Here is a 21,108-nt window from a genome sequence, read left to right as displayed (position 1 = left end):
CTTTATATTAAATTATATTTTATATTATATATAACTTACTTTATATTATATAGTTTTATGAAGTGGTAAGAAATGTATTGGCAGTCTTAAATTCTTGTAATCTTTTTATTGTTCGAAATGACACCCACCCACTTTTGCTATAAATGCATAAAATCCACAGTCTAATGATGATGATTTAACCCATTTGCATCACAAGGAAATATGAAAAGAATGCCTTTATCACCAAACTTTTTTCAGCACCCCACAGAACCTGAGAACTTCATATTTCAGCATTCTAAGAAAAAATCAGAATTACTACTTTTATCTCCAACAACACCCTCCATTTCTATTTTTTAGCTAACGAGTAATGATAGTGACCAACAAAGTTGAGCTTATGCATACGGTTCTGGTGAGATAGTGACCAGGAAAATTGAGCGTATGTATACGCTAACTATGCAAATGTGTCGAAATGACTGGTTCCTAATTTTTTCTTTCGCAATTACTGAAATTATAAAAATGTTTTCATCAGAATGTTTTGAATGAACTTTTTCATTGAAGCACATGTTAAAATAAAAATGGTATTAGGTTTGAATAGATGTAGTCTTGTCATTATTGCAAAGCAATATTCATCAGTTGCTTTTATTACTCGGTAGTTCTAGTGTTAATGACGCAAACACGTTGATCGCATCGCGCACAATAAGCTTGCTCTTTCGGGCCGAGACTGATAGTGCTCCTCCTCACCCCCTACCCTCTCTCCCCCCCCCCTTCCCCGGTTATACTTCACAGAACGATGGAGGCCAGAGAAAACCAGGAGCGTGCTAGAGACGAGAGAGAGCAACGGAGGCGGCAGGAAGTGGCTAGGCTGAACGCGCTGCCGGTACTTGCGAGTATACTAATCCGGCCCTCGTCTCCGCCGACGATCACCACGAAGCTAGGCGGCGAGGTAATCGAGCACAGAGTGAGACCAATTCCGTCTGCTTCCTAGCCCCCGATGCGGCGCAATAAAGATTAAACCGAACGCTGCGACAATGCAACGCTGCGTCAACCTGCACAATGTCACGCGCTTCTCCGTAATAGCATAGTTCTATGCCGCTTGGCAAATGCAGAACATGCGGGCCTCTTGTTACACCGAGTTCCAACCCTCATCCATACTACTTAAGATAATATTTGATTTGAATTTTTCTCCAAAATTTGCCGCCCATCTCTCCGGGTGGAGCGCAGTGGTGCCAAATGGCCAAAAAACGGAATTTGTTTGAAAATTTGTAGAGAGATTGCCCACAAGTACGACGCTCAACAATTTTCAAAAAAGTTGTTAACGTTAAGTAATATGGGCTAATCGGATATTTTCTGCTCATCTTTTGTTCATGGAAGCATACAACAAATCCTTTAATAGATTTTGGTCTAGCACTGATAGCTTTGGCAAGGTTGAACTATCTTTGTGTAAAAAATCTTGGGACCCTTCCTGACCCTTTCGCCGCAATTTAAGTTTAAATATCAGCTTTCAGAATTTCCAAGAACGAATCGCGCGGAAGTTACGATTATTTGATGTTTCAGGTGACATTTTTTCGGGATATATCATTTATAACGAAGAAAAATGTTCGCAGGGTTGGATTCCGAATGGCAAGGGGAAGCCCGTGACAAATTTCCCAGCAGCGCCCACTCAGCGTCCGCCGGTGAAGAGTCTTTCGCCTTGCGTCTGGGCTGTGGTGAAATGTTGTCCGTCGAACACCAACCGTTTGGTCATGTGTTTCGAGTCGATGGGCTGTCCTGGGGCCAACTGGGACCCGAATCCTTGCAGGGTCTCCATCACCAAAGCTGCTAGGCAGCAGGTGATGCAATACTACGAGGAGGCCGAAAAGGACGACGATTTCTAAACGTTCCATGACTCGTGACTTCCTGCAGGATCGAGACGAAGTCGAAAGCTGCGGGAGCTATTAAGGGAAATTGATGGGACGAGCCAATAGGTATCGACGGGATTGACTGAGAAAAATTAGTGGGAGAGTTCGGGAGGAATAAGCCAGTTAGAGATGCGAGGACTATGCAAATTACTGGAAAAAATCTATGCCCATCAGAATAGTATTTCGCGAGGATCGTCGCTCGACACACGTTCAAGCTGAATCGAGCTATTCGAGTAATCGGCGAACTTTATGTTGACGTAATACCAACCATAATTTATACCGGATAATAGAATCGCGGATGGAAACGTTTCGACGTGCGCGAAAATCCTTTCAACCGGAGCGGATTTGCAACGGACTAGTTTGTAAGCTCCCCTAAAATTTGTCAAATCGATTTTCATTTTTGCCATTCGCAGTTTCGTTCGAACGATATTGTTCTTTAATTTCGCTCTTTTCAACTTTTTTTTGCAATGCTGCACCGTTAAAATACTAATAAACCCTCGGATTGACTCGGGTCCATTTTGACACAGAACTGCGGATTTTACACATTTGTGACAAAAACGAGTCGTTGCAATTTATTACAGAATTTTAAGATCTTTAACTCCTTGCTTTATCAATTGAACGAGTGTGCTATCGATTTCCTTCGAATCGGAATGAAATTCTATTTCTCTGTCATCGATATTTAATCATTCGAGAAAATGTAGACACACAATAGATATCAATTTCCTTTTTCTTCGGTGAAAAAGTTATAATTGCTGGAACTGTGCACAGCGCAAGGTTTTTAAAAAAACCTTGATTTGTGTAAAAATCTACGCAATATCAACGTTGATCTCGAAGGAATAGGTTCGAAAGCATGCGATAAAGATCGTTGCACAAACATTTAAATCGATCTAGTTCATGAAGTCGTCAATAGCGTCCGAGGGTATTAAACTATAAAAACTTAACGAGACCGTTCCGGAAACTGTGTTGGATTTAACAAAAGTTTCAGTTCAAGAGGTCTCGACGATTACACTGTTTTTTTCATAGTTTTCCGTTCGCAACTTGCCGAGAATTACGCCGCCATTTTGACGGCAGAGCGTCGAAACTTTCCAAGACGAATGCGATTCGATTTATCGGTGTTTTCGCATATTTATTGGGCTGCACACCCCGTTTATTGAGATTTTCGGAGTAACATTGTGTTCCGATGGGAGCCAATATCGGAGTTGAATAACCGATCGTTATTCGCCGATCGCCAGCTTCGTTGTCAAGTCAGTTGGCATGCAAAAATATGGCCGTAAAAGGAAAACGTAAAAGGCAGGAGTGAGGGAGAGGGAGAGGTAGAGAGAGAGGGTGTGAGTGTGCGCGAGACAAAGAAAAAAAGCAGAGAGAGAGAGAGAGATAGAGAGAGAGAGAGAGAGAGAAAATGAACAATAGCGCGACACCTGTTCGCGTCGTGGACGCACGTGCAATTAAGCGTGCTCGCTCCGCGTTTAACGATCACGGAGTCGTTAACGATAATTCTTCTGTTTTTCGTTTTGTACGTAGCCGTTCGAGTTGTACGTTTGCAGCTTTTTCACATGTGATATAATTATGTATGTAGGTAGGCGTTGTTGTTCGCTGTAGCGATGTTATTTAAAAGAAAATATTTTATCCTCGTAACGCGTCGAGTGGAAAGCTCTCTTGCTGTTAGATCGAGTTGGCAAGCTTTTTCGAGAAAACGAACGTTTAACGCAGAGGATAATCTTTTGAACTTGTAACAATGCCGCGTCGTCGTCGCTTCAAAATATCCGAGAGGTCATTTTAACCCAGAAAAAAAATCGGGACGATTTTAATTTCGATTTAATTTTAATTTCTTAGCTTTTTAGCGAAAAAATTGAATTTCTATTTCAATTTCTTTAGTGACAAAACTCTGTAAACTTATTGAAATTTCGGAAAAGAATTTTCTAACGGGAGGTGGCGGAACCAAGTGCAGTATCTGTTTTACGTATTTTGTGTATTAAGTGGTAGGTGCCTCATGTATAGTTAATTATGCTTAGCAATCACGAAAAGTATTCTTGTACTAGTGAGAAATGGAACTCGTATTTTTCTATTTGATATTTTGGAACAGCATGTATGGGTGTCTGCTTAGAGTACGACTATGAGCTTGTTGTAATATAGTCTTGTTGTAGTATAGTGTTCCAACACTTTCTCGTGTAAAGTGCGTAATAAATGTTTAGAAATGCGAGTGTCTAATTCGATTTTGATGGACTAACAAGTAATTTAAGGTGTAACATAAGTTCAATGATACCGGCTTCGTTGTGTTTGTACATTGACCTGTTTCTGCAACCATGCTTAATAAAATCGATTAACGAAACAACGTTCAGGCACTTTTTATTGAACTCAAGAATGACGCGAGAAGCGACACTTAAGCAAAGCGAGGTGTGACGCATTTCTACATTTTAATAATCCAAGAATTCTAATTAACAACAACGTAAATTTAAGAATCTGAACTGAACTCTGTCAATAATAAACAAAATTAGTACAAAACGCAGTTAAACCAAAGGTTAGTAGTATAATTAGTATAATTATCGTGAATTTTTAAATCTGAATCGAATTCATGGTCACTTAATGAATTCATTGTAATTATTTTCAAAACTTGATTATTACAATTTACGTTCTTTATGAATACGTGCTTTGTCAGAGGTTTTAACAAATTTCAATAATACATACATGCGAATTAAGTATTATAATTATAACAATTACATGTAACAGATTAATGTTGATCACAGGGCGTCCTCGTTCGGCATTTCTTCGCCGGAATGATCAAAACAATTCAATCTAAAATATGTCCAGCATATTGATTTCTCGCGAAAATATGCAATAAATAAACATCGCGTGTAACAGCTTCAAATACAGTGCATTTGCATTTTGATTGTATCGAAACACTGTGCTGTTTCCGTTTAGCGGAAGAAACTTTGTCGAATAATTCTCAAAGCCAATTTTAGTTAATTTCTTCATTTTTTATTTATTTATTTCACGCGGAATGATCGACCTTCACGCACCGTCGATTGCCATGACATTTAGGAGGAACTGATCAGGACGAGCAAAGTGGGCAAATTGGATTCGCGTCAGCTGTATCGGGGTTCATCAAGCTTTGGAAGAGTGTGCGAATGAGGCAGGTATAATAGGTTTAATCAGTTCCGCGGAACGGTGGACATTTTCCGCAGTTAAGAGATCGTTCGGTTACCGGTGAAAGGGAAATTTTCGGAAAATCGACGCGGCGGTAACTCCCGGTATTCGCGTCGCCTCGCGTGTGCCATTTTCTTTCTCCGCACTATGGATCCCGCTGATAACAAGGACATTCAACGGTTAAGGGCCCAGCAAACGTTTCCTTTCCAATCAACCGGATTGTTGATGCCGAAAGTGGCACCGGTCCGCCATCTTTTCGCACAATGAGCATTCAACGAAATAATAACGAGCTGCCAAAATGGTTGCCAAAGAAATATTACACATACGATCCTTTCGCCCGAAGCTTTTCATTCGGGGATCGAATGAGTTGAGATTTTTCGGCAAGCTCTATTTGAAACGCAGGGCATAGATCTTTAAAAAAAAAAAGCACAAGTTCCGAAGGAGAATATTTACCAAGTCTTTTCAACATTCTTCAAATAAAATACTTATTTCAAAACTTCTTCCATTAACACGTTAAATCAGTGTAACTTAATTACTCAAACTGAAACTAGAAATTTAAAATGTATTATAGGGGATGCTGTCTTAACCCTTCTGAATTCTAAATATTATCTGGATATGTTACAATAAAAATTCATTTCTAAACCTAGTCAAAAATCACTGTCAGTCATATGTGACTGTCGTGGCAGTTAACGTGTTAAACAATATATCTGTACAGTGTCTACTCCATATATGTCGCCGGGACATGGCCGATAAATGTCGCGGAATTGTCCCCACTGCCGCGGGGTGTACCCCATCAACTTAGTATTTTTTTAAACGGAACCATTTTTACGATTACCATTCTCGAGACAATTTCAACGATATATTGGTTCAAGGTCGAACGGACACACACGTAAAAGAGGATCCAAGGTCAGTTTCCTTTAAGAATCGGCCCTCCTCTTGGCCAATACTACGTTTAACGCTCACTTACGCGTACGAATGCTAACTCTGGGTCGAAATAGACCCTGCCATCCGAGAATTGAAAGAAATATGGTTATTGAAAGTGGTGTTTTGCCGAGGTTTGCTAAGATTAAACTGTAAAAAGAAATTAATTGCGTTAATGTTCTTGTCATCCGGAGTATACTCGGTGAATTTCAGATGTCCTTGAGAAATTGCTCCCCGTTGGCCTGCTCGACGAATCACGTGTCGTACCGTACGTTTTACCCGGCTCGGCTCAACGTCACGCGTTATTCTTGTTATTAAAACGCCCGACGGGATGTGATTGGATCTGCTCCGCGGAGAATGTCGCATAATTCAGCAACAGCGGAGGTCGTGACCGGAGCAGTTTCTCCCGCAGGTCTTGCACGCGCAGAAATCCGAATAACAGATCGACGACGAGGGACGTCTCGCGTCAGGTGCGTCTAGGTGCCGTCTGTGCCGAAGATTCCCAAGGCTATTGTCTTTCCTTCTATCTCTGCCGGCGATGCTCGTTCGACTCGAATTTCACGCTGCTTCCTCTCGCTGTTTTCTTTCATTGCAATACCCAGCTGCTTCTACAGTGCAAAATGATTGGACGTTCGATGTATCCCAACGTTTCGTATAATTGAAAGCAGAAGGTGCCCCTTGTACTACTCGTTTTTTGTTTTTAAAACAAACTGCAAACTGCAAAGTTCAGTAATCGCCAAGGTAAAAGCTATTCTGCACAAGTTTCGAAAATGTATGGTGGACTGTAAATTCGTGGTGGGGAAAAAGGCGTCGCAGCGTTCGCCAGCATTTCCGTTTTTGCTCTTCCTTTAACTTTCTACGTAATTGGACCCCTGCGCGCAAGAACTGCCAAAGGTTCATCCGCAGCTCGGCTTCCTAGTACACGGTCGTCAGTCTCTATATTGCCAGAAAAACCTCCAGCAAGAAAAAGAAATAACGTATTTGTGTTAGGCTTCTCCTCCATTCGAGGTCGACGGTCGAAGTCACAATGCGTTACTTCCGGTTGACGAGACCGACGGATAGCGTGCAGCACTCAGCGAGGCGGGGTTGGAATTTTGTCGTGGGTGCATTTATAAAATACCAAAATTTTAAAATAAAACACTGAAATACTAAAATACAACGTTTTTAGCAAGCATTAGACAAATTATTGCTTTACATTGTTGTAAGTAGACTCTTATGCATTTGTGGTATGTTCACCCTAACGTAATGCGATGTCTAACTTTTTTACGCTGAATATAGCAGTCAACGGACTGTAAGAAGAAGAACCGCCTTTTTCGAGAATTGTACAATATCGAGAGGAAAGGAGGTATTTTAAAAATTGTAACAAGGTACTCCAGGAAGAGACCCGAGTTAGGGGTGTCAGCCTCTGTTCTTTGACCAGTGTGCGTGTACGTGTGACCGAGCGCTCAGCCGACTGGAATTTAAACGTCGCCGCACCCCGGAAGTTGACCGCTCAATTTTCGACTGCAAATATCTCGGAAATCTCTTTTGCAAAATATCCGTGACTTCCCAGGGAAAATCTGCGCCCGGTTATTTCATTTGCATTCAAGACTTCTCGGGAACGACTACTTCTAAATTGTTGGAAGTCGATTGTAACCTCTTATCTTGTGACCATCTTTCAGTGTCTAACCTTTCATTTTTTCCATGAACGTGTTTTCTGTATTGTCATTTCACTGCTAAATTAATCGCTGGATTTTTTTAATTTCCTGATTATTCTACTAAGTAAGTGGTTTACTTTAGACCATCATCTTCTTCGTCATTTTCCATCATCATCCCCTTGAATACTTATTTAAAGAAAGTTTGTGTAGATTTTCACACTCTGTATAAAATTTCACAAACTGATTGATCATACTGTGAAAATTCCTTGCACGGTTATTTTTTTAACACTAGGTTTACGGGACCCGTCAAAATGACGGGTTTTAATGTTTTTAGTTTAAAAATATTTTGATTGTAAGGATGCATAGATGAGAAATTATTTAGCAAATTTATTTCATTGGGTATATATTACTTTAAAAATACTGCTAAAAATGTGGGCAGCACGTTCTTGTTATATTTATAAAGTAATGTAGAATAGTCACTTTCAGTGCTCCGTAAACCTAGCGTTAAAAATAATGCGGCATCAAATAATTTGTGTATACGTCGGCATTTATTATTTCTCATAAATATATATTGTCGCCATCTTGGTCGTCATATTCAAAAACGCAGCGCCCGTTATCGGACGAGCATAATCGCCAGGATGAGTCGCAATTTTGTCGAACACTCACCGTCACGTTGCGTGATGCGCTTCTTGTCGTCCTTCCCCATATTACTCTTTCCCTTTGCCCTCTGAGACGAGATCACTGTCTTCCTTTCCCACCTGAAATTTCATTATTTTTCATTCATTAAATTTCATTAGTCACCAGTTTTCATTAAGTAGCGCCGCTGTAAATGCAAGAGATTACGGAACGGATTACAAGAAAAATGCATCGAGGCCCTGCAAAAGGGCCATCCATTTCGAGATTTAAGACTTGACAGGCCTCCGAACTGACAGCTGTCAATATTTCGCGCGCTCCAAGCGGGATATGATAGTATTCGTCATACCATTTCACGAGACGAATGGTTTTACCACCGCTCAACGCGTTCGAATTATTCAACTGTACTGCAGGAACGACAGGTCTATAGCAATATCGGGACAAAAGTTTGCAGGCCGTGTAATTTCAAGATTTCGGCGATACGTCGATTGGCCACCAAGATCGTGCGATTCGACACGGCCAGACCTTTTTGTGGGGCCACGCGAAAGGGACGTGTCGATGTCGATAAACCACAAACACCGGAGCACTTAAACGCCAACGTTTGTCCAGCTATGGCCGACGTACAGCCCGAAACGTGTGCGAAAGTCATCGAAAATTACGACAAAACACAAAAACAGTGGCTTCTCTCGTGGCAGCCATTTTGGTCGATATTGTTTTCCGATGGTATACGGTAAATATTTCAAAATGAACATGCCCACGGAAAGAAAGACGTGTTTCTTGATCTAAAGAGACCCCTAAAGCTGAAAAATGGACGACCCTACGTTCGACGCACGCACGCACAGTCCACTAATTAACCCATTTGCATCGTAAGGAAATATGAAAAGAAGGCCTTCGATACCAAACTTCTTCTTTATTATACAGGGTGAGGCACTAACTATTGCCACCTACAATAACTCCGAAAGTATGATGGTAACAGAAAAGTTTTCGAAACAAAAGATGCACGGTACAACAGGGGCTGTAGTATTGCGTTAATCTTTTTTTCTTAGGTGGAGTCGTTTCAGAGATGTGAAGGTCACTTATGTTTCTTTAAATAGAATGCTATGTTTTGGTACCTGTTTTCTGATAGCGGCTATTGAGACGAATCCGACGAGGTGCACAACATTAAGGTCCTTCAAGGTCAACGAAGGTCATTTATGACAAAAAATGCGAAATAAACTTGCATTTACAGAAGGTGTTCAAAGTGATTGCCATTCGTATCAATGCAATGCTGCAATCTTCTTATCACGGGTTGAGTAGTGTTTCTTATCACTTCGGCGATTGTCGAATTATTGTACAAATGGGTTAAAACGACCGGAATGCCGGCAATTAAAGCGGCAGAATAAAACTGTATAACGGCCGTCGTGCCGATGTCAATGCATCGTGGAAAAATTGATAATGCCCGAGAGCGGCTGCCGATGACAAAGACAATGCAGAGACGCCCCGGCGTTTAATTCGAACTGTTCGAAAAGCTCGTTCGTCCGGTGTGCAGCTTCTAAAGCTCTCGGCGAACTTAAAAATGGTGCCGGCCGCTCGGTTTCACGGGTTTTATTTCTAAAAGGGAGTATCGAGTTTGAATGGGCTCCAACCTAACGTTCGAGTCTGCAGTGTCGCGTTTCGCCTGTCGTGCGCGTTCGCTCGCTGTCTGTAATGGTAACTTTTAAATTTCACACTTCGGTGAACATGTCCTGTCCCATCCCCCCGTACCTCCACCCCCGTTTATCGAGCTTCTTTCGCAGCGGAACTATCGCTGTGCTATCAAAGAGAAATACTCGCAGTAATCGAACGAACAAATCGGAGCCATCGAACGATTCGTTTGCATAATAAAGGCTTTAATCGCAGTAACAACTATTGGCCATTTCTGTCTGCGCCTAGTCTTATTGACATTGGCCCCGACGCCTTCGCAAACGATTCTTCTAAAACAGTAATCGACGCATTAGACGACGATAAAACAGTGAACACTGTCTTCACTCGTTTCAAGTAGAAACAGCAAGCAATGGTCAGACCGACGCGAAAACATTAGAAATGGCTACGCGTGAAAAGTCACTGACAATTGATTTGCTACGAACTTCACTTATTAGTTGTTAATGAATATTGTATACGTTAGAGGTTGCACAATACTTTACGGTTTTTATATTAATTTTTATATTGGACTTCAAGGTTAAAACGGAGTAAGGTATCTTCTAAAATCTATTCGTTGTCATTTTGGTCAAAGGAAGATCAACGAAATTAAGTAAAACAATTAAGACTTCTGACATTAATAATTTTATTTACTGTACTTATTTTTCTGTAACTCCCTCGTTTTTCTCCTCCATACTTTTCAGCACTTACGCATAGGCTGGGTTAATGGGGGTTCTTTTAAGGGTCGTTTTCTTACGAGATTACACGGTCATTAGTAATTTCATAAACAGGAATTTCTCATTCGTAGTATGCTAATGAACGCAGCTTACTATTCCCTACAGAAAAGTATTAAGCTGCTTATGTCAAGAAATCTTTTGCATATTCCGCGCGGACCTATATTTCGCAAAACAAATTGCATAATTAAAACAGTCTGAACTTGTCGGCTACGAGTATATCCCAACGCATGGGATCGTCTATAAGCTTAAAACACTCGGTGCCATATTATGCAGAATCTTTCAAGCTCCGTCAATCCTAATCCGTTCTTTGCATCCTTAACGAAAGTGGTCCGAGCAGAAAGATCGTCCGTATTATACCTATCTTTTTCATAAGATTCCGACAGATTTTCTTTGCCGTGCACGGACCGTCTTGCGCAGTCCATTTCCGTCATTTCCATGAGATTAAGTCATACCGGCTAACGTACAGTAATACAGGCTGTCCCAAAAACATTGTACCTCCTTGAAAATACCGATTCCCGATTTTTGAGACACCCTGTATGAGCATAAAGTTCTAATCACCAGCAATCGAAATTTTTATATAGTCACTTCGTCTCTGCTTCGAAGCGTTGCTCAACAAAATGAACGTTACACTAATAATTGATAAATAGGAGGAAAATGATTCAGTATATTTATGAGAAATGCAAGTAGCTTTATACAGGGCGAGTCCGAAGAAACAGAACACCTAAATATCTCCGTTAGTCTTCGTTGTACAAAAAAAACTTCTTAGGACAAAGTTACACTGTTTGAAGGGCCACATGTAACGGTGTGAGGGAAAAAATTTTCAAGGTCATTTTTTGTGAGATTTCAAGATCATCAATGTTTTTTAAAATGGAATGATATATCCTCGTTAACGTAATGTTGTAGCTGACAAAATAACGAATTCATCCATGTAACACAATATGACCTACAAATGACCTTCAACCCAGAAAAATGGAATAAATAAAATTCAACGTGTAAGATTCATTTGCTTTATTTCTGTTACCCAAAATGTTCAAATATATTCCCTTGTCTAGACATTTCCTTTCCTGTGAAATTACATTTCCAGGTTTCGCTTGAAATAAGTTTTTCTTTTAATTATTTGCAATACGGTAGCAAACTAAAATTCTTCATTGGTATAAAATGGTAAGAATTTGTCGAGAGACAATGGGGGGCTTTAGAAATGTCGGTCGGTGTACCAATACGAGCACATATTCGGCTAGTTTGACGGATCGGCCGGCCGGTTGGAAGAAAATTGAAGGAATTTCGTTGACGCGATTCCAGGAGCGTTTTGAACGCGGGTATAGTGTGCGAGAGAAGTAATTACAAGGAGCGTAACTCTTTCTGCGGGGGCGAAAGTAGGAACCCAGGCCCACCAATTTTCCTCGGACGATGTCACGCTAGATTTGTCGTGCAGGTGTGCGCCGCGCGGTGCAATTTAAATCCATTTTATCATCGTTAGGTTCATCGAGTTCCCCGCTCTCGCCACCGAACACGTCTCGAACGAGGAAATTATTGGATTTGCCCGGAAATTGTGAAATTCCCGCCGGCAGCGAGATTCCGAAGTTGATCGTGCCTCCGCCGCGCTTACGCGTGTTTTCGCGGCCCCTGCGAGAATTCTCGGGGAAATTAGTGTCCTTTCGCGCACACGACCGGAACAGTATTTAACCATTCGACCGGTCAACAGAGATACAACTATACCCGCCGTTCTCGCCTTCCCACAAATTCTTCCCTGTTTCCTGGTTAACCTAACGCATCGATACGTCAATCTCATTCTGTTGCTCAGGAATTTGCAGTTTCGATGCGCACGAATGTGCACGCAAATTTATAAAAACGTGATGTTATTATTCGTAGAAATTCGAAATATTCAATTAAAGAGTATACCTTCCACATACAATATTTCAACAAGAGAATAAGAACATAAGAGAACAATGCAATAAGAGAACGGACATGATATCGTCGAAAGTAATTTGGTACAAAATTTGTACCGCATATTATTCTCTTTGATCTATTATCCTTTTCGTGCTGAATAATTAATTAGTTCTCTATCGAGAGACTGACGAAATGCATAGAACCAATTGTGATTTCTAACGTGCCTTTTCAAAGAGAACATTGGTTTTGAAAATTTGTTGCATTTGATGTTTGACTACTGTCTGGCCAATGTGTTTGTAGTACAGTGCAAATTTTCATTCTAATACATTATTTTAAAATAACTAAAATGAACGAGACGTTTCTTAAATAGAGTATACATTTCGTTAACTTTTCTTGATTTAAACGATTTCTTGTATATACGGAATTAGGAAAATAAATAATTGCAATTTTTGTGCAAATAAATGCACAAAGATCATTCGAATGTTACCAATATTCTGATTACATTTTTCATGCTCATCAACGTTTAAATGTGGCAGCTACGATAGAGATTATGGGATGAATAGGAAACGCATCAGCGTTCAGTGTAAGTGAATATATCCGCTAATAGTCAGACGCATTAACTACGCTCGTCAGTAAGTTTCCCCAGCTACATTAATTAATCTCGCCTAATAGTTATATTCATGCGGATGATATTAAATATTTTAACGAAATATATATTCTGAATTTCCCGCAATCTTTTTCTGCGAAACTGTTCATCTTATCTGGTTAATTTCAGGCGAATAGTTTCCAAACCACTAATTACAACCTTGTACTGAAAACGAACTATATTGTTTCCAAGGAAAATTAATTTAATGCCAATGGTGAACTGCAATTATCATACGGAAGACGTATCACAGACAATTCCGAGTACGACTGAATGCAAACGAATAAATAATAACGACACGAGTGAAATGGGTCGCGCACGTCCATTCGATATTCTGATCTGTACCTATCATCTGGAACCGATTCAACGAGAGACAGTACTTCGCGATTCGGATCGCTAGGACACTTAGGATTATAAGTTATTCGGTGGAAAAAAGGCGGAAAAGCATGAGGAAACATCGGTGAATTATGAGTTTCGAGACCAGAAAACTGGAAAGCCGATCTCCCTTTTCCGCTGTTCGTTGGATTAGCAAATATCTGTCACGATTTTACTGAAGCTGCTCGACAGACCGTACCCCGGCAGTTAACTCGTTTTCGAAACCCTATGTTTGCTTCGACGATCGAGATCTATACGGAATTTTTTCAACTTCAGAAGACTTCCCTCTCGAGAAGATTGAAAAGCGTGTTGTTACTATTAATTTCACGTTAGCTTGCACACGTATAAATTTACTCGTCGTTTCATAAGTCACGTCTACTCTTTTATTTTCAGCCGTCCGCTCGACAAAAATACAACCGTTTCGCTTGCAATTTCGTAATCGATTTGATCCACCTTGTTTTCTTTTCCCCTGCTGCGTTCAACACACTTTATATTACACTGTAAAGTTCCATTTTCGTTCGTCGGTCTTCCCGATAATTAAATTTGTTGTGTTCAACGCCTCTGAGTAAATTATTCATTTATTCTTCGATTAATTAAAATAATTTCCTCTTCCGTCTGATAAATTATTTATTATAATACACTTTCGTTATGCGCTTGCTGTGAGTTTCGCATGCAAGTTCGTTACACCATGGTGGAACTTCTAGATACTTTCGTCCCAAACTAGTTAAAAATGGATAATTCAAATTGTGCTCGTCCGCCTTATCTTGGAAACTGAAATGCAAATAAAAGTGTCGTTAAAGCAAAAACTTCTTTAATATGGAGAAGAACTTGTTTTTTGCTTTACGACTTTCCCAAAATTTTCATCGAATAATTTTACGCGTCACAGGAAAATATGATATTCTCACTGGCACGTAGACTGCCTAATGATGTGCCCAAAAAAATCTCGCAGAATGAAAACAACCTAATTAACTCTATTTAGTAAATTCTGTTTTAATCCTTTCGCTTCCGAAAAATTCGAACAAAATTTATTTTGTGCGAATATGTCGCCATAAAAATTACATTTTTTCATCATCATTGTTAATTTAACTTTTCTGTATTCTAAAAATCCTAAAATTTATTTTATTGGAATATATCACCATAAAAATTAATTTCTAGTCAAAGAATAGCGTTGCCAATATGTGATCGATGTGGCAGTCAGCGTGTTAGTATATTACATCTTTTACGATATACAAGAGAAACGTAAGAAAGCATTCATGAATATTTAAGAAGCGTTGCTACTATGTAGAAACACAATGCAAAGAATATTATCTTCCTATGGATTTCTTATACGAACCAAAGTTCGGGAAGAGAGAACAACAGCGTTGCATTACGTGTTACCTCTTTTTTTTTTTTAATAAGAAACAACGCTGTCACAAGGTTTCGTAGTCGCGAAGAGAATATAATATACTCAGGATCATGCATATTTATTCGAAGTGGAAACAGTGAATAATGGACAGACGCATTAGCTTTTCTCTAGGAACTTTCAAATTCGATTTCCCCGAAACCGAAGCTTCGTGGGGAAACATGTCGGCTCTACTTTCCCCATAGACAATTTAGATGTACTGAATATTACATTCTTCATTTTCCTTTCAAGGTATACCGGTTTATCATAAATTGCGACGTGTTCTCGACAGTAATATTTTTCCTGACGAAGAAAATGTTCGTGCATCCTTCACGTGGGCAATACGTGTACCACCGGCGAAGCATTTTCATGAACAAGTGATCTCATTTTTTTATAATAAATTCCGAAAACTGAAGCTTTTTTCGAGAAAACGAAAAAGGCGAAACACTGTAACCCCCTTCACTAATTATGACTGTTGTCCGTCTCGTTTACATTGAAAAATAAATTTAATTCATCGGTTATTGATATTTAAAATATTTGAAAATATTAATTAAAATAAATATTATTTAAAAATTAGTAATTAATTTTTATAGTATATAGGGAATTTGAGAAAAAATGAAGACAACCCTATTTTTATTTCAAAAATTCAACTAGTTGTAGGAGAATGAATGAAATGGTTAATGTATACTCGATTCAAAAATAGATTGAATCCGCCTCGTTACCACAAAAAGTTTATTAAACAGCGCTGAAGACATTGCGCGTATTACGACGATTAATTGATAGGAGCTCGTTAGAGTTATACTTTCTGCTCGTTAGGATCTGTCCAGTGATCGATGAATTAATTTCGATCGCCGTGCCTCGTCTAGCCGCGAGGTAACGTGCAATAGCTGAGTCAATGTCCGTGAGGAATTTAATTGCTCCGCTGGCATGTCATACTTCGGCCGGTTTGATGGGCAAATGCTGGAAACGTTTCATATACGGCGACAATTGTCATTTCGATATTTGAAAAATAACATTCTACTAATGATACCAGCAATTGCACGGGCTGCTAGTTTAACAACCAACTGATTAATGTGTCCCAATTTCTCCTGAATTTCTAATTAAATCAAATTAACGAATATCGAGGACAAAACACATTTTTCAGCATTTTCGTTCGAGGAAAATGATTCTCTATGTAAAACCTGCAAAATGATTCGTTTCTTTAAGAGAAAACCGATTACGCTAATTCATCGAGCGCCGGTGCACTCAGCGATTATTGCCGGTAATGTAATCCTCGCGTAACATTTATCTGTAACTTTTAGTGTCGTCGTTTATCAGTATATTGTTGCATGATCCGTGTTCTAGACTGTTTCGATGTAATTTATTAAGGCAGGAGATTGTAAGATCGATGGAACACAGATCGGCGTACAGTGCAAGTAGAAATGCTCGAAACTAGTCAGACAAGCCGACTAGTTACAACGAGAGTACGCGTGTGCTCGTTGAATTTTTAAACTGTCTTTCCTCAGAGACGAACTTTTAACTGAACTTTCTCAATTATCTACACACACGATCGGAGCTACCTTCACATTTAATTACCGGTTCCTTTCGAAATTCCTGGGATCACGTATTTTCGCACGCGACTTGAATCAACTGTTTCGTCTAACGCTACGAAACAGTTCTTTGCTCTCATTTCTCGCTTGTTACATATTAAACGAGACATACTTCCACCGGTATTAATAAATCAAATACGTTAACCGTCGACTTCTGTCTACCGTTATCGATTTATTGCCGCTATCGCGTAAAGCGGTTTCTTTGAACACCGAAAGCCAGAGCCCGGCGTCGGGCACGTAATTAATTTTTCTCCTAGGCGGAAAGCATCGAGCAAAAAGCGATACGCGGTGCGTGGCGAGCCGGACACCGTCGATTTCGGCAAACCCTTTGAAATTCGAATCAGCTGACAGGTTGTGTGTTCGCTTACCTTTATCCCGAGATAGCATTGGTGACGGGTGTGCCACCGAAATCGTCTAACATCGAACGCACCACTATGACACCGCGCGGCCGAAAAGCTAGCGGGCTCGTTAATGTATATTATTTAAACGACGAGCCGACAATCACAACCGCCCGATTGCCACGGATTCACGTTGGATCCCGAGCGAGAGTGATCGGCGACGACAACTGCCGTTTCAAAACTGGCCCGTTCTAACCGCGTGACGCCCTGTGCTTTTCTGTGCCGTTTCTCGTCACACCGAGTCGATTCGCCGACGAATGGACTGCCCTATCAGGTGCACATTGTCGTTGCCATTTTTTTCTCTCTCTCTTCAGATCGAGCCCCGCAAGATGTCCAGACGTGAACGCGTTTCGGGACTGGCACCGACTGAACTCCTGCCAATTGCAAACCCGTAGGACGATCGTACCATTCGCTCCTGCGCCCGGCAGTTCGACGACGTTGCTGCTCCGACAGGGGAAGTACACTTTCTACCTTCTACTGGTATTGCAGAAAATGGCGGAAATTTTGTATTCTCTCCCCCCACGTCCCTAAAGCTTTAAAATTGTACAGGGACCGTCCGCGCAATTTTCTCGCCGAGATAGATCTTGGAGTTATCGACGCTGCCGGTAATAGTAGATTCGCGATAAGGGCGAACACATTTCGTCCTTGTATAAGAATATTTTGTCGCTGGTAAAGGGATTATTCGAAAGAGGAAGGTTCAATCTAGACCGCGCTGGTCAGGAGCTGTCGAGATTATGCAGATATTTGGTAATGTAAGCGGTAGGAGTAGGGCAAAAATTTCCGCCGTTTACTCATAGATGTCAGAACTCGTAGTACTTGCATTTATCATTCCGTGTCACATCTTACCGTACCGGCCAGAACTAATATTGTGGAACTAATATCACGGACGAGGTATAGGAGTAGACCAATCACCATATGGGACTTCATGCCTCACGATCTGAAATACCGACATCGTTAACAACGACAGAGCAGAGCCTCTGTTGTTGTATACATAGAAGAGCCTCTTAACATAGAAGTAGCATCCACTCTGGCATTATTTGGAATCCGCTGCTAATGATGCAGGTAAGATGATGCAGGTTCTGGTCCAGGCTAAAAAGATGATGTAGGTTCTGGTCCAGGCTAAAAATTATACTAGGGGGCAGCACTATACCGGGGACACTAAAATCCCGGGCGTGAGCACTCCCATTTCCTCTCTGAGAACAACTAGACTTCTTACGCCCTCTACACTGACGAACGACAAATGTTGCAACTAGATCCATGAGAACCTTAGACCATATACCTGTAATCAATGATAAAGATGCGAGTCTGAACCCCCGACCTCGCACATGGGAACGAATCTAACCCGCTCATGAGAGCAAAGCTAACACCCGCTCAAGAGAACCAAGTTAACATCGCACACGAGTGCGGCATAAACCAACCAGAGAAATTTCAAAAATTCGCCAACGACAAAATGACGAATTCGTAATGTGGACGACCTATAAGCGCTTCGGGTGCCTCGGGTACTCGGAGGAATGCTCGGAGGAATGCTAACAAGACAGTGTAATGAGAAAATGTATCTGTGTATGTAATTATTAATCCCTCCATTTTTCCCGAACGTCCGACTTGTCGTTGAGTTATACTACTGAATTTCGAAATTTGAATTTTCGTACCACCTCCTACAATACCATATTCTCCTAATACAAAGCTCAATTTTCGAAAAATTCCGACCGTCTGATTTGTCATTGACCTATACTACTGAATTTCGTGCCACCTCCTTAGATATTATATTCTCCTAATACAAAGCTCAATTATCGGAAAATTCTATATTTCTGACCAAATAAATTGCAATGTTAAACGTGTAAATGTACGAAATAGAACAAAATGGTCGTGTGATAGTGTACAGGTGAATGTAGCTGGTATCATGTGTAGTGTTGACGGGTATTTCTTCTCTTTCTGAGGATCGATCTCGATGCGTTCTACCCGAAAGCTACTGGCAGTCTCCCTCCCTGGCCTGAGAGCTCCAGTGTGTCCTTTAAAATTTTTTCTGCGAACAGAAAATTGTTAAAAGTTTGACGTAGGTTATATTAAACACCCGTAGCAAACATGAAGTGTATAGAATATTCAGTTCTTGCTAATACGCCTAAACCCGCAAACTGTCGGTAACATTGGGCGCGACACTGAAATGGTATTCTGCCATGTCAGATTTGGCAATTTGGGAAACCCTCTAATTTCAAGTAGGACGTGTTGGATAAATGTTAAATATTTTTCATGCAAACGAGTATAGCATTACGAACACAAACCAGTACTGTAGCACAGATACGAAAAGAATTCCTTGTATCTCAAACACATAACGCTACCTCCACAGGGTTAATATCACCAAGAAAGCCACGATAAAAAATCTCTGGAACCCTTTATCTTTTTTCGGAGGAGAATACGATTTTAAAAAGAAGAGAAAACATTTGCATTGGGGAAACACAACCCGAGAGAGGAACTGTATATGAAGCTCCATTAATAAAGTTCTATTAAGGTATTTAATAATAATGACAGTAGCTGCTCACAAATATTTCTTTTGGGGAGCGGAGATTGTCAAATACTCTCGGAGGACGGCGGGCGTCAATACTCACAAGAGTCTGCAGTTTATTTCATAGGCGAAACTGAACCGTATACTTTCTCCTTCAGCTATAACGGACTATGAATTATTCGGGATAATCTGCGCGTACTCATTGTTCGTACGATTGTTTAATTCAACAAAGAGGTGTATCGACGTGAATCAACAAACACATTTCTTTCAGAAGTTAGAAAAATTAATTTACTACATGCTATGTAGTACTGCAAAATATAAAAATTGGTTTGTTCAAAATATATTAAATTCCGATTGAAAAAATACAACATTGTAGACGTTTTGGCGAAAATTGTGGCCTAATGTTATGGAGGATAACGCTATCGAAGGTTATATTGTATACAATATAAAATACTGCTTCGAATGACTCACTAACAAGACTTTCAAAAGACGTAATTATTGAGCGGATTGAACATGACAAAGACGAGGCTGTCGTTGAAGAGTTCAACAGCTGATGTAATAATTGAAAGCGTGTTGATACCATGGACAGCAAAAGAAGCGGAGAGTGACGAGGAAGATGATATTGTTTGGCGTGAGGCTTCCGATGCATTGAGAAAATTCTTTAAATTCGCAATCAACTTTTCACTACATGAATACACAGGTTACTTTTCTCAATAAATTGCACACACCATCGTAATGGTTTCAAATTATTTTCATCACTTCAACCTCATTACAGACACAGTCCAATAATACGGAATAATTGTTAAATCGGCACTGTTAAAGTCTCAAGCATGTCGGGTTATCGATTATCGAAATTCTACGGTAAATATTTTGCAGCTCGGATCTCGGTAATTAAGGAAACATCGAATCATCATGCGCTTGTTTAATTGCATATTGAAAATATCGATCCGCCCTCCGCTCGAACTGACAAGAGCCGTACAATATTTTTTTCGATATGTGTTATGTTTTTTACCAGCGAACAAGCGCATTATGATTCGATGTCTCCTTAATTACCGAGATCCGAGCTGCAAAATATTTACCGTAGAATTTCGATAATCTGGCATGCTTGAGACTTGAACAGTCCCGATTTACCAATTATTCCGTATTAATGGATTGCATCCGTAATAAGGTTCAACCGATGAAAGTGATTTGAAACCAATTGCAATGGTATATGCGATTTATTGAGGAAAATAACATACATATTACTTCTATACGATAATTTCAGTTTTTCCAAATAAGAGTTTTGGGGCCGCTCACGGGGGTATACCCCGCGGTAGTTCTGGGACTACTACTACTTTATCGACTAGATATTTGGGCCATATATCGAGAAAAGACTGTAGATTAAGATTGGCCAGATTAAGACTTGCGTCCCCACTCTAACTTCCCCTTCCATCGCGCTATTCCCCCACGCTTTCGCCACGGTCCTGTCACGTGACGTGTTCTGGCGTGCGTGTGTCCCAATGTCACGTGACTAACCCCCTACTGGGAGAGAGAGAGAGAGAGAGGGTAACTTTTCCCCTCAATTCGTACGATCTCCTCACATCTGGATAGTATGGTATACGGTTCAGTTCCGATTGTAAAATAAACTGCAGGCTCTTGTGCATATTGACGCCCACTGTCTTGCGGGAGAATTTGACAGTCTCCGCTCCCTAAAAGAAACATTTGCGAGCAGCTAATGTCATTATTATTAC

The 21,108-nt window shown here is 40.4% G+C and overlaps 2 protein-coding genes across 6 annotated transcripts in view; one reads left to right on the top strand and one right to left on the bottom strand.

Moving 5' to 3' along the window:
• Positions 1–4,209, top strand: part of LOC143355160 (uncharacterized) — a 44,938-nt gene extending 40,729 nt beyond the window's left edge. For all 5 annotated transcript variants that reach the window (XM_076789732.1, XM_076789733.1, XM_076789731.1 and 2 more), the window contains 2 exons: positions 766–922; positions 1,584–4,209. In XM_076789732.1, coding sequence (XP_076645847.1) covers positions 766–922; positions 1,584–1,853 — 427 coding nt within the window. In that variant the 3' untranslated portion in view covers positions 1,854–4,209. The remainder of the gene's footprint in view (positions 1–765; positions 923–1,583) is intronic.
• The window catches only part of LOC143355163 (uncharacterized), a 75,541-nt gene extending 58,375 nt beyond the window's left edge, over positions 1–17,166 (bottom strand). The window contains exons 1-2 of the mRNA XM_076789738.1: positions 16,849–17,166; positions 8,246–8,337 (exon numbers count right to left, since the gene is read on the bottom strand). Of these exons, the coding sequence (XP_076645853.1) occupies positions 8,246–8,285 (40 nt within the window). The 5' untranslated portion in view covers positions 8,286–8,337; positions 16,849–17,166. The remainder of the gene's footprint in view (positions 1–8,245; positions 8,338–16,848) is intronic.
• Positions 17,167–21,108: the final 3,942 nt, after the last annotated feature.

The sequence above is a fragment of the Halictus rubicundus genome, chromosome 6, assembly GCF_050948215.1.
Source record: "Halictus rubicundus isolate RS-2024b chromosome 6, iyHalRubi1_principal, whole genome shotgun sequence".
Classification (NCBI taxonomy): Eukaryota; Metazoa; Arthropoda; class Insecta; order Hymenoptera; family Halictidae; genus Halictus; species Halictus rubicundus.
The sequence above is the reverse complement of the archived record's forward strand: the minus strand, read 5'-3'. Positions and strand labels throughout refer to the sequence as shown.